Genomic DNA, 16,294 nt, shown 5'->3' on the forward strand with positions numbered 1-16,294 from the left:
TACCAGATAACAGTTTGATGTAGTTTGTCGGTTACCGATATGCATCTACTGTAATCAATTATAAAATACTTAAAATCACTAATAAATTAAAATAAAAACGAAAATACTAATTACCTTACAGGTTGATCGGATTTAACATTGAGATCTGATTCTCGATTTGTGCATTCATCATCTTCACAAAATCCGGGATTCACACCTTTCTGGGGACATGTCTCTGTTGCAACTTCAGTGAGATTTCTCTTCCCTTCTTCTAGTTTAGCATTTAGTACGTTTACTTGGATAATAATTTCGTTATCGTTGGTCATTTTCGGACTAAACCTCTATGGCTTGTTTTTCTGTGTGAGTGACTGTATGTATGTTTTGTATGTACGTATGCGGATTGGTGTCCCACCACTGATGGTCTCATCGAAGAAATAAACACAATATTTCCTCTTCTTATGTTTATATATCCAAGAAGCTCCCCACCACCAAATTGTTCTTATGAAAAACAAAAAGACAAAAAAAAAAAAACGAAAATTTTAATGATATTCAAAAGCATGCTGAAATGAGGCAATACCTGGGTAAATAATTCTCAGGTTACAAGACTGAGGCCCTTGAAACAATTAGCAGCTTATTTCATCACAACACTATCAGCCAATATTCTCGATTTATCAATTCAACAACAGAACTCTAAAGTTAATTTATTTCATATTGTTTTTCTTATCTACTATTTCCCGTTTTTGTCATACTTTTCTCTGAAATCTGGTGCTGACTTATTCGAAGCAGATACAAAACCAGTATTGTCTAGTTGGTTGCGCTTAAACAAGGTCAGGAACCATACAGAGAAGCTTTTACAAGACTTTTTAAATCGAACTGGAAGCCGTTCACCCGACTTCATTAGACGCAATGTTTAACTCCTTTCGACTACCCTCACTAGACATAATTATTGCATGAGAACCTTTAGTTAAAACTAGCAGTATCGCCCGGCGTTGCTCGGGTTTGTAAGGGAAATAACTATATAAGCATTTTTAGAGAGTTATAGCCAAAAAATAGCAAAAAAATGCATTAAAATGGAAAAAAATGATGGTAAATTTATTTTAATCGTAGACTCATCGTAGACGCGCGCTAATACCCAGAAAGGCTCGATATGAATCACGACTATAAGATACTCGGTTTTGGTTAAACTGCACCGCTAAATGTGGGAGTAGTTAGGAATCTAAATCGTAGGAGACAGACAGACACACAACCTCACTTTTATATATAAAGATATATCAATCATTCATCAATAATATGCTTCAGTTAATGGATAAAAGGAACATAAGCATCCACCTTTAGAAGTCCCTTACCGTTTTTCCCTTTCTGTTTTCTTGAATGTTATTCTCATTTTTTCTCTCCCTCGTATTTCTTCACGGAGAAGCTATATTATTTGACCCTGAACAATTTCTGAATCGTGCACAGCACGCAATCCAAGCTCGTCCAGTTACTACCCTATCCGAATATGAAATGCGAAGTAACTCACGTACAACTCCTGCATTCATTAAACGATATTGTGCATCTTGACCACTTCATTACATTGAATTTTGCATAAAGATCTCCATATGCAAGCGTACAAAATTCACCTTACGCAGCAGCATCTTCAGCCACCTGGCCACGGGAGGCGGAGGAAATTTGCTGATTTGGTTGTGGAGAGACTTGCAGTTGAAGAAAATTCTGCGAAGAAAATCATCTTCAGTGACGAGGCCCACTTCCACTTGAATGGATTTATCAATAAACAGAACTGCAAGATTTGAGGAAATGAAAGTCCTCAAATAATGAGGATTTTCATGCCTGAAATGCATCGTCTGTGTCTTGTGTGGTGAGGTTTTTGAACAGGTGGAGCGCTTGGACCGTTCTTCGTTGAAAATGATGAGTGGAATGCAGTTACCATTAATGGAGAACGTTACCGAGAGATGATATCCACTCAGTTATGGCCGAACTTGGAAGATACAGAGATTTAGCAGGATGAATCGACCTGTCACACTTCGCGCCAAAAGCTTGTATTACTCCAGGAAAATTTTCCGCAATTTGTGATATCCTTGTATGGTGACCAGCAATGACCACCAAGGCTGAAATCAGATGTGTGATTGGAGGTATCGATCCACACATCTGTGAGAGAGTTATCGGAAATTTCGAGGAGCGCATAAATGTATGCAGACTCAGTGCAGTTGGACATATGATCGACATTGTGCTCCATACCTAAACGGGAGACACAACTCGTTAGAAATATGCAGAATATAATCATGTTTATAAGAATTCGTTTTAATTATTCACCTTTCAAATCCGGTGCCCTTTATGGGACACCCTGTATAAAGTAGTCGTTGGTTAGGGCCAGTCAGAAAGGTACTATTGGTCTCATGCCTATCGTCACTCTTAGCAATAAAAGCAACTCGCCAGACATGCTGGCTGGAGGCACATAGCCTTTCCACAGAGTGATGGTCGTTCTTCACAGACCTAGTAAGAACACTGTAATTACCATTAATGGTGCAGATGTGTCTTGTTGAATCCTCATTAATCGAAGCGATAGGGCATTTCAGCATCTGTCTGCGTGCCTGTCTGTCTGTCTGTCTGTCTGTCTGCCTATCTATCTATCTATCTATCTATCTATCTATCTATCTATCTATCTATCTATCTATCTATCTAAAACCGAGGGAGTTAAGTGTGTGAATCAAGGCTTTCTTAAATTTCCCCAGGGTGTGCCCATTCGCACTTCAAGAGATGCTTAAAACATCATCTCTTACTTAAGGTGTCATGTATACATGATCCTATAAGGTCGCAGGTATCCGCGCTGTCGAATTCTCCTATTGCCACATCAAAGGAGACTTTTGGATCAGTTTATTTGACCCAGGCCGAACCTTTATTGAACAGCAGGGTTTTCTGGGGTGCATTATTTACCCAAATGTCCCTATTACTAACATCATTAGCGAAAATCAGCGCCATTTTTAGTAATCCTTACAATATAGATGGAAAGAGCACTGTATCAAACTGGGTGAACTTTGCTCTGTCCAAGCTTTTCTTCAAAATCCTGAGCCCCAATAGGTTCTCTGGCGTAATCTTTTCATGTAGGCACACATTTTATTCCTCGTTTGCCCATTATATAAAGTCTCTATAATTTTTCCTAATTTCGATCCAGCCCTAACTTAACACTTAGCTATGCTAGCATCATGCCCCTTCTCTCTCTCTCTCTCTCTCTCTCTCTCTCTCTCCCTCTTCTTTTTTTACCTTTCTCCATAGCTTAGCAATAGTTGTTCGCTTTTTTGATGAACAATCGTTTAACATAAATATTAACCTACCTTTAATAAATCCACAATTAAAATCCAAATAAAATCCTATCTAACAACACCAAATTTGGGATCCGTAATTGCCCCCACTAATAGACGCAACTTAAGCCACATTACGGTGGACTTTACGTTTTATCCTCCTGGATCCCATACCAACCCACCTGATAATAATAATACAACACTTGGTAACCCTACCTGATTCAATAATACCAACCATGGTACTACTGCTCCTACTACCAGCAACTTGACCATACATAACAGCGGTGACATGCTGTGTCAGCCCAATACTGGTAATGATAGCACCTCCGGTTTTTCTTTAAAGACAACAGACTAGATAAATCGGAACGGAATAGGGATCAATCCTAGGCCCACCGCTGGTGGGAAAATCGCCAATTGAGGGGTCTCTCAACATTGTCCGCTGGATGGTTTCTGCTTACGCTATAATGTAGTGTATAAATGTCGGGTAATAACACTACGTTCCCACCGAGCTAGGGTCTTCATTGGTAATACTGTTGATTTCAAGAGCTGCTACCGAGATCAAATAAATTTGTTCTCAAATCGAGGAGTTAAACTCTCAACCTCCCTAGCTACATACACATACATAACCTCAAGTTTCGAAATATTCCCTATATCTTATCCTGGTCCATAGTCTGCAAGGCTCCCCCGTAAATTGTGTTCATGGGAGTTGCTCACTATCCTTCACCAATACAACCTCTCATTACTCATTAGGTTCTCTGGCGTAATCTTTTCATGTAGGCACATATTTTATTCCTCTTTTGCCCTTTATATAAAGTCTCTATAATTTTTCCTAATTACGATCCAGCCCTAACTTAACACTTAGCTATGCTAGCATCATGCCCCTTCTCCCTCTTCTTTTTTTACCTTTCTTCATAGCTTAGCAATAGTTGTTCGCTTTTTTGATGAACAATCGCTTAATGTCAAGGATACTCTTCTGGATGCAGTTGCAATAGAAAATGGTTCGTCTCAGGGTTTGTACGATTCTGTCAAGTCTACGTTTACAAAAGAAGATGTATCTATGAGCAACATACTTGGATTTGCCAGCGATAATTGCTCAACAGTGATGGGTAACAAGAGCGGGTTTCAAAACTTATTAAGAAACGATATTCCGACTGTATTTACAATAGGCTGTGTTTGCCATTCGTTTGCACTTTGTTCAAGTCATGCAGTGAAGGTGTTACCTTCGTATCTCAAATCCTTTTTAAAGGACTTCTTACTTTTCTCGAAGTGGTAAACGTCAAAACGACTTCAATATGATAAAAAGTGTTGTTGGCACAAAAGAAAAAAGATTCCAAAGCTTTCGCAAACTCGATGGTTGTCGCGTGAAAATGTAATTAACTTTATAATAGAGCAATGGAATGCCCTTGTTCTTTATTTTCAGTGTGAGGCTAAAGTAGGAAAAGTGGACGGAGCAAAAAGGATCTCTATGAAACAATGATTAACAAAAGGACGAAGCAAATCTGCTCTTCTTACATTATATATTAAAGAAAGTAAATGCTCTTAATGTCGAGTTTCAATCGGAACACTTTCGACTGCATCTGTTGCATACACTCGCATCCAGCGAATATAAAAGTATCCTTGGTTGCTTTATAAAAGAAGACGTTTTAGCTGTATCTAAATTATCAGATACTGATCTTAATAACACAACAAATCACAAAGGTATCAGTGATGTTTACCTCGGTGGACACGCGATAAGATATCTAGAACAAAATCCCATCGTTGGTGACTCAGCTGAATTCAAAAGTGATTTTTAATAGAATTATGCTCTCAAATAAAAATGCGCTTTCCTCTTGATGAAGCTGGAATGTTTGGCCTTCTAGAAATACTTGATTCAAAAGTAGCGCGCGATCTCACTAACTCTCCTAAGTCGACAATTCCCTTGGTATCAAACTTTCCAGCTATTGCACTAGAAAACACACTTGATGAACTAGACGATGTGTGGAGATTATTTCGGCAATATAAAAATATTCCAGTTTCCTCAAAAAGCATCCCTGAACTCTAGTATTCCATACGCAATCTAAAAGACGGGTTTGACCACTCTAAATTTGAGAGGCAGTTACAATTCATGACTAATTTAACGGTGTTACCTCATTCATCAGTGTGTGTAGAGTAAATTTCACAGAGTTCACTAATAGGTTGAAGGCTGAAACGATTACCGATCGTCTGCTCGCTAAACAAGCAATTACAAGAAAGGGAACATTATGCATTTCTTGGGAGCCGAACGCTAAACTTATTAAAGACGTTGTAGGTGGGTCTTGTCATCGTAGATTGAACTTCAAAAAGGAAGAAAACGAGTCTATCACCATTGAAGGAATGAATGAAGATGATGTGGATATGTACGAAATTGACAATTAGCTGCCATATGATATAAAGTAAGTATTAAATTCTGTATTCATTTTGTCTTATAACATATTTTATCATTAAATTATAATAAGAGATTACCAATTATATACCTATTTCCTAACATCTGGGATTATAAAACAGGATCTGGGTTTTTTGCAGCAAATAATCTAGGTGTTTTATTATTTGATGAGTGGAAACCTTGGTACTAACACAACATCTACGTTAAGTTGGATATAATGATTGCCTTTTCGTATTAATACTGCTTCTGTAGCTATCAATTATTTTCAAATAAACCCGCTGGCTATTTGCACTACTAGTGCCTGGGTAGATGTTGATATTCTATATATCGTTGACAAGGAGATTCGGCTGTTATGTCGCTACTGGATATCTGTTACTGAGGAACCCAGGCAGGACGAAATCACATGATCTGGCAGTTCTGGCAGCCGTAGCAGTCAGTCCTCGTTTGCCTATGATATAAACATGAGTGCTTTTATACACTTATATGTATGAGTTCATTATTTTATTCATTTTTAGAAAAATTGAAGCATATCTTTGACAATTCCAGATTGTATTGAACTTATTTTGTGCGTGACTTTTTGTCCACTCAGTCTCTCTCTCTTATATATATAATATATATATATAATATATATATAGCATGGCCACAGTTACATGACTGAAACAAGTAAAAGAGTAAAGAGAGTATATATATATATATATGTGCGTATTTGTGAGTCGCTTGACAACCGATGCTGGTGTGTTTACGTCCCCGTAACTTATCGGTTCGGCAAAAAAGAGACCGATAAAATAAGTAATAGGCTTACAAAGAATAAGTCCTGGGGTCGATTGCTCGACTAAAGGCGGTGCTCCAGCATGGCCACAGTTACATGACTGAAACAAGTAAAAGAGTAAAGAGAGTATATATATATATAATATATATATATATATATATACTCTCTTTACTCTTTTATATATATATAATATATATATATATATATATATATATATATATATATATACTCTCTTTACTCTTTTACTTGTTTCAGTCATGTAACTGTGGCCATGCTGGAGCACCGCCTTTAGTCGAGCAAATCGACCCCAGGACTTATTCTTTGTAAGCCTATTACTTATTTTATCGGTCTCTTTTTTGCCGAACCGATAAGTTACGGGGACGTAAACACACCAGCATCGGTTGTCAAGCGACTCACAAACACGCACATACATACATACATACATATATATATATATATATATATATATATATATATACGACGGGCTTCTTTCAGTTTCCGTCTACCAAATCCACTCACAAGGCTTTGGTCGGCCCGAGGCTATAGTAGAAGACACTTACCCAAGGTGCCACGCAGTGGGACTGAACCCGGAACCATGTGGTTCGTAAACATGCTACTTACCACATAGCACACACAATATTGTGTATACAAGGTATGTGTTTTGCTAGTTCGTGGGTAGGCTGTGCTTATAGGTGTACGAGAATATATTCTCTTCAATGCGCCTGGTGTTAAACAGTACGAGTGAAAACTACAAATAATATGGGTAGCTTATTAACAATTTAACAACCTAAAGGCAAATTTATAGACGTCATTGAAGTGATACAGGGTACTCAGTAGTACTAACATTGCTAGAAATAAGAGTCAAAACAACTTAATAGCTACAGAAGCACTGTCTTAATGAGTGACAAGGGGAGACAAGTTCCCCAGCGGACATAGCCGGGTCACCGGTGATTTCAAATTTTGATGCAGAGCATCTTAATTCTCATCGATGGCTCTTATCGCGCCTAGGGTTAAACTCAACTCCCTTACCATTTATGAAATCAGTGTATGAGTTCAATGGTTTTCTTATAAGCCGACAAGGTGAGTTGAGTTTAACCCTAGGCATAAGAACCACCGATGAGAGTTAATATGCTCTGCATAAAAATTTGAAATCACTGGTAATCTGGCTATGTTCCCTAGGGAACTTGTCTCCTCTTGTCGGTCATTAAAATAATGCTTCTGTGGCTATTGAGTTGTTTTGACTCTTATTTCTAGCAATGCTGGTACTACTTAGTATCCTCTGTCACTTTAGAGATGTCTATATATGTATATACTGGTTAGTTGTTCACCCCCAAATCACTCTGAAATTACTTTTTGTGTAGTTACATTTTATGTATTTCAGTAGTATATAGGCGCAGGAGTGGCTGTGTGGTAAGTAGCTTGTTTACCAACCACATGGTTCCAGGTTCAGTCCCACTGCGTGGCATCTTGAGAAGTGTCTTCTGCTATAGCCTCGGGTCGACCAATGCCTTGTGAGTGGATTTGGTAGACGGAAACTGAAAGAAGCCTGTCGTATATATGTATATATATATATATATGTGTGCGTGTATGTTTATGTGTCTGTGTTTGTCCCCCTAGCATTGCTTGACAACCGATGCTGGTGTGTTTACGTTCCCGTCACCTAGCGGTTCGGCAAAAGGGACCGATAGAATAAGTACTGAGCTTACAACGAATAAGTCCCGGGGTCGAGTTGCTCGACTAAAGGCGGTGCTCCAGCATGGCCGCAGCCAAATGACTGAAACAAGTAAAAGAGTAAAAGTGTAAAAGAGTATAGTGTTGGTTATGGCAGTCAGAAATTTACCACCGGTTTCACATTGACAATTGCACTCGGCAATATAGGCTACTCATCAGAGCTGCTGGCTGGAGACATGTAACCTCTCTAATTGAAGTCAAAATACGGTCTTGGTCAGATTGGAGGTAAAAAAAAAAGATGTGTGAAACAAAAACAAAAGAAAAGAAACGTTTCAGGGATTTTTTTCACCACCAAACTGACCAAGTTTGTATTTTTACCTCCATTATTGAAGACATTATGTACCTCCAGTCAGCAGGTCTCATGTTTAATTTATACTAGCAGTATCGCCCGGCGTTGCTCAGGTTTGTAAGGGAAATAACTATAAAGCATTTTTTAGAGAGTTATAGCCAAAAAATAGCAAAAAAATGGAAAAGAATTATGGTAAATTTTTTTTTTAGTTAAAAAAAGGTGGAGTTGCGTCCCCTAGACAGTTTGCGGTTTGTGTTTCTGATTCTCGACCCCATGTCGAATTTATCGATTTTTTTCCGAACTGGGGGAACTTTTCAAAATTTTCGCTGCGTTAGTTTTGAATTATGACATTGGGCTATGTGTGTGTCAAGTTTCATCAGAATCGGTTGAAAGCCGTGGTCAGGGTGAGGGTACAAGCAAACAGACACACAGAAACACGCACAGACAAACTGCCGTTTATATAGAGAGAGATAGAGGAGACAAGTTCCCTAGGGGACATAGCCAGATTACCAGTGATTTCAAATCGGAGTTTGACTGGCAGAGGAGATCAGGTTGCACATGCTGGCCCTTTCGAAACTACGACCCCATAATCTAATCCCCCTTGGCCCATGGGTTGGGAGCCCTTCCAGCAAGGAAGAGGTTATGTTCGGATCACAATTAAGCCTTAACCTAAGCCTAAGCTAACCCAGTGAAAGGGGGCTCAGGAGCCTCTTAAAGGCAGCGACTAATCCCGATCTAGAACTAACCCCTCCTAGGGGTACTATCGGTCGAGGCTACATCGGAGATCTACATTGGAGAAGGTTACATAGAAGGTTTGCACGCTATTACGCACACACACACAATATGTCACATTCTCTACTATATATATTATATATATATTTAATAACGAACTATGTAATTCACACTCTGGAAAATTTATTTCTGTAAAATGTTGCGAGTGGGTAAAATTTCCGAGGCTTCCACCTCACCCCACCCTGTTTTTTGGACCCCCCCAAAAGGGTTTTAGAGCACATTAGGTTACAGGAATTCATTAAAAAAAAAAAAATTTCCAATGATTCTGGGACTGGGAGGGGTGGGGGGAGGCCTCGCTCCACCCCTTTTTTTCCGAACGAAAATAAGGGATTTGCAGCATATTAGGTCAGGATACTTGATTTCACGCAAAAAAAATCCGATTTCCATTTTTTTCCTTAGTGAAAATCGTATGGGTGAAAAGATCAATGGGGTGGGGATGAAATTTCCGAGGCTTCAACCTCACCCCACCCTGTTTTTCGGACCCCAAAAAGGGTTTTGTAGCACATTAGGAGGTCACAGGAATTCATTCAATGAAAACAAAATTCCAATGATTCCGGGATGGTGGTGGTGGTGGAGGGGACTCGCCTTACCCCCTTTTTTCCCAAACCAAAATAAGGGATTTGCAGTATATTAGGTCAGGATACTTGATTCTATGGAAAAAACCTGAGCTTTTTCCTTTTTTTAGTGAAAATCGTGCAGGTGTTAATCTAAAAATTTACCCTTTGTTTTTCTTTCTCACCATTGCTAGACAGGTGACTTAACTCATATTAGCAAACTTACGGATTTCACCGACGTGGAAATTGGTAAAAGTTATGGTTGAAAATCGACTTTTACCACTATAAGCGGGTGTCTTGGGGAAAATAAGTTGACAAAAACACAGCCATGATCGTGACCAATGTCCTCCTAAAATTGGAGCGACATGTGTGTTAATTTGTGGTTGTGCATAAATTACATTAATGAACACACACACACACACACACACACACACACCACACACACACATCCTGCCTTTTATAGATAAACTAGCAGTATAGCTCGGCGTTACCCGGGATTAAGTTAGGATTATTAAGTGATCAAGCGTTTTATTTGAAACCAAAATAAGTGATACCGACATCAAATTTGAGCGAAATTGTTGAAATTGGTAAACGTTTGGCTGAAAATTGGTTGCAGGCAATTTGATTGGGAAATCCCATAAGGAATCGATTTATCGATTATTTCCACTCATCGATTGTTTCTTTTTTTTTTTTTTGAGAACTTAAAGCATTCAAAGACCCCACGAGTCCTAAGTAATACTGGCATCAAGTTTGAGCAAAATGTATCAAAATTGGTTAAAGTTATGGTTGAAAATGGGGTGTAGCCAATTTTAGTGGGAAATCCTATAAGGAATCGGTTTATCAATTTTTTATCCTGATTGAATGGAAAACCCCAAATGGATGCCTGACACCGATAGTGCTTGGCCTTGGAATTTGTTGATGGACATGGCGAAGTATGGTCTCACCGGGAACTGTGATCTGCGGAAGTTAAACGGTATGTCTGACACCAAGGGATAAAGCTACATCCTTGAAATGAAAACATTTCCACTCCTCCCGCACCCTGTAACAATGGTGGCCTCAATCAAATGAGGCGTCAGGGACTTGATTACTAAGTGGGTCCCGTTGCACCGTTTAGGCGGAAGCAAGCTTTTGATTGGCATAATTGGGCACCCAGCCCTTAGCCTAAGAATGTGAGGTGGAAGCTCTGCTGGCTCCAATGAGTTGAGAAACTCGAGAAGGTAATTGATAATGTCTTGGGGGTCGGAGGTCCGGTCAATCGATTTGTAGATGCGCTCCTCACCCGGAATTCGGCTTATGAGCTGGTGCTTGATTGCACTGACAGCTACGTTTTTTTGGGCCAGGATGGTTCTTTCACCGAGCCAACTGATGTTTGCATAATTCCTTTCCAGATTGGGGAACACTGTTTCCAAAAGATCGGAAGGGTTGTCCACGGTGTTGCACAGTTCAGAGATGGATATGTCGCCCTTATCATTCCTAGGGACCTTGCCTTCTCCAAGGGATAAAATGTCTTCAGCAAATGCTGCAGACGTGCTATCACCAAGCAAGTGCACATGCATGTTTGTGCTTAGGCTTAACGTCTTAACCTGGAGCCACAACATGGATAACTTAAGGCATGTGCGCACTTCATGAGCCCGGCTCCCTTTAGGGATGACAGAAGGGTCTGCCGGAAATCTCCTAAAAGCAATAATTACGCCACTCATGGAAGCTGTAGAATCCCTGATACCTTTCAGTGACCGGTCCAGTGCCTCAAGAGCACCCTTATTGATCATTGTGCATACGTCCCATACAATGAGATAGCACCATCTAAGAACTTCAGCTTCCTCTGAATTTTTGCCAATGTTTCAGGTAGAAACCTCGGCCCTCACCAAATATAAAGGCAGCTTGAATGCCGAGTGCGACGTCCTACCTCCCGGCAATAACGTAGCAGCGATTCTCGAGGAAGCAACGGTTATCGCAATTTGTTTCTCGCGACGAATCTTAGCAAGTATTAATTGTGTTACCGGATTTGCCGGTACCTCTAGCAGCACCGAGGAAAAATATGCCGCTCGCCTGTTTTTCAACGGCACTGACGACAGTTTCGTACACCAGCCTCTGATCAGGGAAGAACTTCGGTTCATTTATTCTCAGGTACTCCGTAAGGCCATCAGCGTCATACGACAACTCCAGAAGTAACTTTGGTGGGAGTGTGTTAACGTCCTGTCGCAGTGAGGATGGCAAACCGAATGTGTTCAACGCTGCCCCATCCATTTTGAGCACGGCGTCCTCGATTTCAATCAGCGCATTATTGTAGATCAGGTCATTGTATCCAATGTCAACATTAGGGCACTGTTGCTTTGCCAGTCATCATTTGCCTTGACCACCGAGAAAGCAAAATTACGTACAGAGAATTTTATAAACAGAAATGAATGGGAAAAAGGTTTTAGATTAACATTTGCACGATTTTCACTAAGAAAAAAAAATCGGATTTTTTGCGTGAAATCTAATATGCTAGCCTCTTAATATGCTACGAAACTCTTTTTGTGGTTCGAAAAATGGGGTGTAGTGTGGTGGAAGCCTCAGAAATTTCACCCCCCCATACCCATTGATCTTTTCACTATCTATTTTTCAATGTACGTGGAAAAATACGGAGATTAAGAATATGGAAAACATTTGTTTTTAATCTCAAACTTACCATGAAAAACTCCAGGCAAATTTTTAGATAACACACACACGATTTTCACTAAGAAATTGTTACCTTCCTCTTTGTTTTTATGCTGTTAAATAAATGGGTTCTCAACAAAACACTTTTTTCCTCGGCGTAAAATAAAATAAACTCTTTCGCGCCCAAAGTAATGTGTGTGTGTGAAAAGTGGGGAGAAAGATGAACGATTTAAAATAAATAAATGATTTAAAATAAATATATTTTAATTGTGTGTGAGAAAGCATATATAATCTGATTATAAAATAGTCTTTCAAAAACATCCTAAATTTGAAGACTATATCTCGTGTTTAAGAAAAAAAAAACATTTTACATTTTTATTTTTGGTGAACGCTGTCACTTTCCCTCCCCCTCTCTCTCACACACACATACATCAACACACAACTTCTATCTCCTCACACACACACATACATCAACACAACTTCTCCCTCTCTCCCTGACACACACACATTTTCACTTCGCTATGGAAGAAGGGACTTAACTCATGTTAGCAAACTTCAAAATTGGTAAAAGTTAAGGTTGAAAATCTATTTTTACCGCTACTCGAAGGTGCCTCGGGGAAAATAATTTGACGAAAATACAGCTAGGGTCGGGACGGACGTCCTCCTAAAATTGGAGCGACATACGTGCTAATTTGTGGACGTGCATAAATTATATTCACGTACACACACACACACATATCCTGCCTTTTATATATACAGATATATAAATAAGTGATTTAAAATAAATATATTTTAATTGTTGTGTGAGAAAGTATATATACTCTGATTATAAAATAGAGTGTCTTTCAAAAACATCCCAAATTTGAAGACTATATCTCGTGTTTAAGAAAAAAAAAACATTTTACATTTTATTTTTGATGAACGCTATTACACTCTTCCTCACACACACTTTCTGTTTGTTAAATGCTGTTAAACTCTCTCTCTCCCTCACACACACACTTTCTCTACATTTTTGTTAGACACTGTCAAACTCTCTCTCTTCCCCTCACACACACTTTCTCTTTACATTTTTTGTTTTGTTAGACGCTGTTAAACTCCTCTCTCTCTCACACACACACACACACATCAATACACAACTTCTCTCTCACCCTCACACACTTTCAATTCCTTATGGCAAAAAGGGGACTTAACTCATGTTAGCAAACTTCAAAATTGGTAAAAGTTATAGGTGAAAATCGATTTTTACCGCTATCCGCGGGTGCCTCGGGAAAAGTAAGTTGACAAAAATCAAGCTAAGGTCGTGATGAATGTCCTCCTAAAATTGGAGATACATGCATGCTAATTTGTGGACATGCATAAATTACATTCACACACACATCCTGCCTTTTATAGATATACAGATTACTCCAGTATATACAGCTTAAAATTATTATATGCAGTTGCTGGAGTTAACTTTACAATGGACTGGTGTCCTATCCAGAGAAGGGTCTTGTTATTTAGTTTGTTTAACACTGCAGAAAAGGGGATAAGTCCTGGTCTAATGAGTCGGGATAAGCACCTACATAAAAACGTTAAAGTCTGTTTCAAGACAGTGAATGATATCAGTGATTATGAAGTTTCTTTTAGTTACATAAAAGTGATTTTTAGACCGTTAATGCTGTATTGCAGGTTGGTTATAATTCTATGTTTATGTGTGTGTATTGGTTATTTTTCTTGATATGCATTTTATGTGTCAAGTGGTTGCGTTTAGATTTGTTATCTGAATTCATAGGTCTTCAGATGTGGGAAGGATTTTTGAGATGTGAGGTTTTCGGTAAGTGAGGTTTTGATGTTTGTGTTTCCAGTTTAGATATCACTAAGTTCATTTTGGTACTGTCATCTTTGAAATGTCATGTTTATTTCATTGACTAGAATTTCAGCTTCCAAGATTTTTTAACCATCTAGTGTGTTTGCTGTATTTATTTTCTTGATATAGGTCTCTGTAATAAATCTTTATTTATTGTCCCACGATTTTTTAACTGTAACTGCTTCCTCCTTTAGCATATTATCCAGTGAATTATGTACTATATTCAACCATTCTTAAGATGTCAAAGTCAAATTGAGAGACCACATAGAGAGTTCCTTTGTTGTGTAGAGAAGTGGCTTTTCCAATCCAGAATACAAGAACTTCAAAACTGAATATAGTAAGATATATTGCTTAATATATATTCCGTGTATACAACTGAGAACTTTCTTATGAATTGTAGAATCCTGTGCTGCCATTTTGAGGATGTGGCTTCATTTCTTCTGACTAATTCTCAGGTTTAAATGTATGATTCTTTTTTCTCAAACAAGTAATAAGTATGTATGTAGATCCTAATAACAAAACCATAAGAATTTCGAATAATCCAGTGAGATAAAAAGCAAAGTCATAACTTTCTGTGAGGTCTGTGATTTTACCTAGAAAAGAAAGAAAGAAAAAAGATTTTTAAGCCAAAAAGTCAGAGGTCACATGTAGACATTTAAAATTGCATTCTTTTACATTGTTTCATCACCTTTAATGGTATATGTTATCCGTATTTGTCTTCTGTGTACGGTTTTGTAGTTTTGTTAATCCAGACATCCATATATGTAGAATGCAATTGTAAATTAATAGAAAAATACTTAGTTCTATCTTTTATTGTCTTTATAATTTATCTGTGGTGAATAGATTTAACAGTCAATATCTCTGTGTTTCCTGTATCACAAGTTAGCCGCCAATCAGAAAGCAGATGAAGCTGACTGTAGGATCAAAGACATAGTAAAATTATATATATATATATATTTTATAATTAGAGTTCAGCAAAGATTTGCTTTGCCACATACCGAAGCTTAGAAATAGCAGCCAGAGAACCTTAGCTATTTCCTCTACTTTAAAAAGAGATTCCTGGACAAAAACAAAGTACTCGAAAACAATCCTCGTAGGCAGAGATGAAGAATAACGAAAATCAATCGATATTTGATTACCCATGTACGCGTTTCAGAATTAGTTCGGTTATAAAGAATGTAGAATTTATACTTTACCCGGAACACTTTCCTCTTCAGCATGGGACTTCACAATATTAAATTATTATTGATTATATATGTGTGTGTGTGTGTGTGTGGAGGTGCAATGGCCCAGTAGTTAGTGCAGCGGACTCGCGGTCATAAAATCGCGGTTTCGATTCCCAGACCAAGCATTATGAGTAATTATTGAGCGGAAGCACCTAAAGCTCCATGAGGCTCTGGCAGAGGTCGGTGGTGAACCCTGCTGTACTTTCACCACAACTTTCTCTCACTCTTTCTTCCTGTTTCTGTTGTATCTGTATTTCAAAGGGGCCAGCCTTGTCACACTCTGTGTCAGGCTGAACCACCCTCGAGAACTACGTTAAGGATACACGTGTCTGTGGAGTGCTCAGCCATTTGCACGTTAATAAATGAGCTGCGACGTCACTGGTGCCAAGCTGTATCGGCCCCTTTGCCTTTCCCTTGGATAACATCGGTGACGTGGAGAGGGGAGGCTGGTATGCATGGGCAACTTCTGGTCTTCCATGAACAACCTTGCCCACACCTGTACCTCGGAGGGTAACTTTCTAGGTAGCAATCCCATGGTCATTCATGACTGAAGCAGGGTCACAAAAAAAAAAAAAATTACGGCTGACAAAGTCTGGAGCAGAAGAGATGAAGACTTTCACACTTACCTACAAGAGTTGCCAATGGTATTGCACATATACCATTTACAGTGTAAGTATAACCAATCGCTAGTGGGTAGGCTTCAACACCAACGACTTTTTTGAAGACCAGGGGACGTAATGTGGAGTACAAGCCGCGACAAAATCCATTCAA

General features: G+C 38.8%; 1 protein-coding gene across 5 annotated transcripts in view; it reads right to left on the reverse strand.

Moving 5' to 3' along the window:
- The window catches only part of LOC115231264 (monocarboxylate transporter 13-like), a 40,472-nt gene that overhangs the window by 14,055 nt on the left and 10,123 nt on the right, over positions 1–16,294 (reverse strand). Inside the window, exons 4-5 of one of the 5 annotated variants that reach the window (XR_004997681.1) lie at positions 16,150–16,294; positions 13,335–14,890 (exon numbers count right to left, since the gene is read on the reverse strand). The exon at positions 16,150–16,294 is cut by the window's right edge and continues 601 nt beyond it. The exons of 3 other annotated variants lie outside the window; for them this stretch is intronic. Coding sequence is in view for 1 of the 2 variants with exons in the window: in XM_029801327.2 (XP_029657187.1) it covers positions 115–305 (191 nt within the window). In the remaining variant the exon portion in view is untranslated. Of the gene's footprint in view, positions 1–114; positions 457–13,334; positions 14,891–16,149 lie in introns of those variants that run through there. One more of the 5 variants, XM_029801327.2, reaches the window with a different exon arrangement.

The sequence above is a fragment of the Octopus sinensis genome, unplaced genomic scaffold, assembly GCF_006345805.1.
Source record: "Octopus sinensis unplaced genomic scaffold, ASM634580v1 Contig18001, whole genome shotgun sequence".
Taxonomy (NCBI): domain Eukaryota; kingdom Metazoa; phylum Mollusca; class Cephalopoda; order Octopoda; family Octopodidae; genus Octopus; species Octopus sinensis.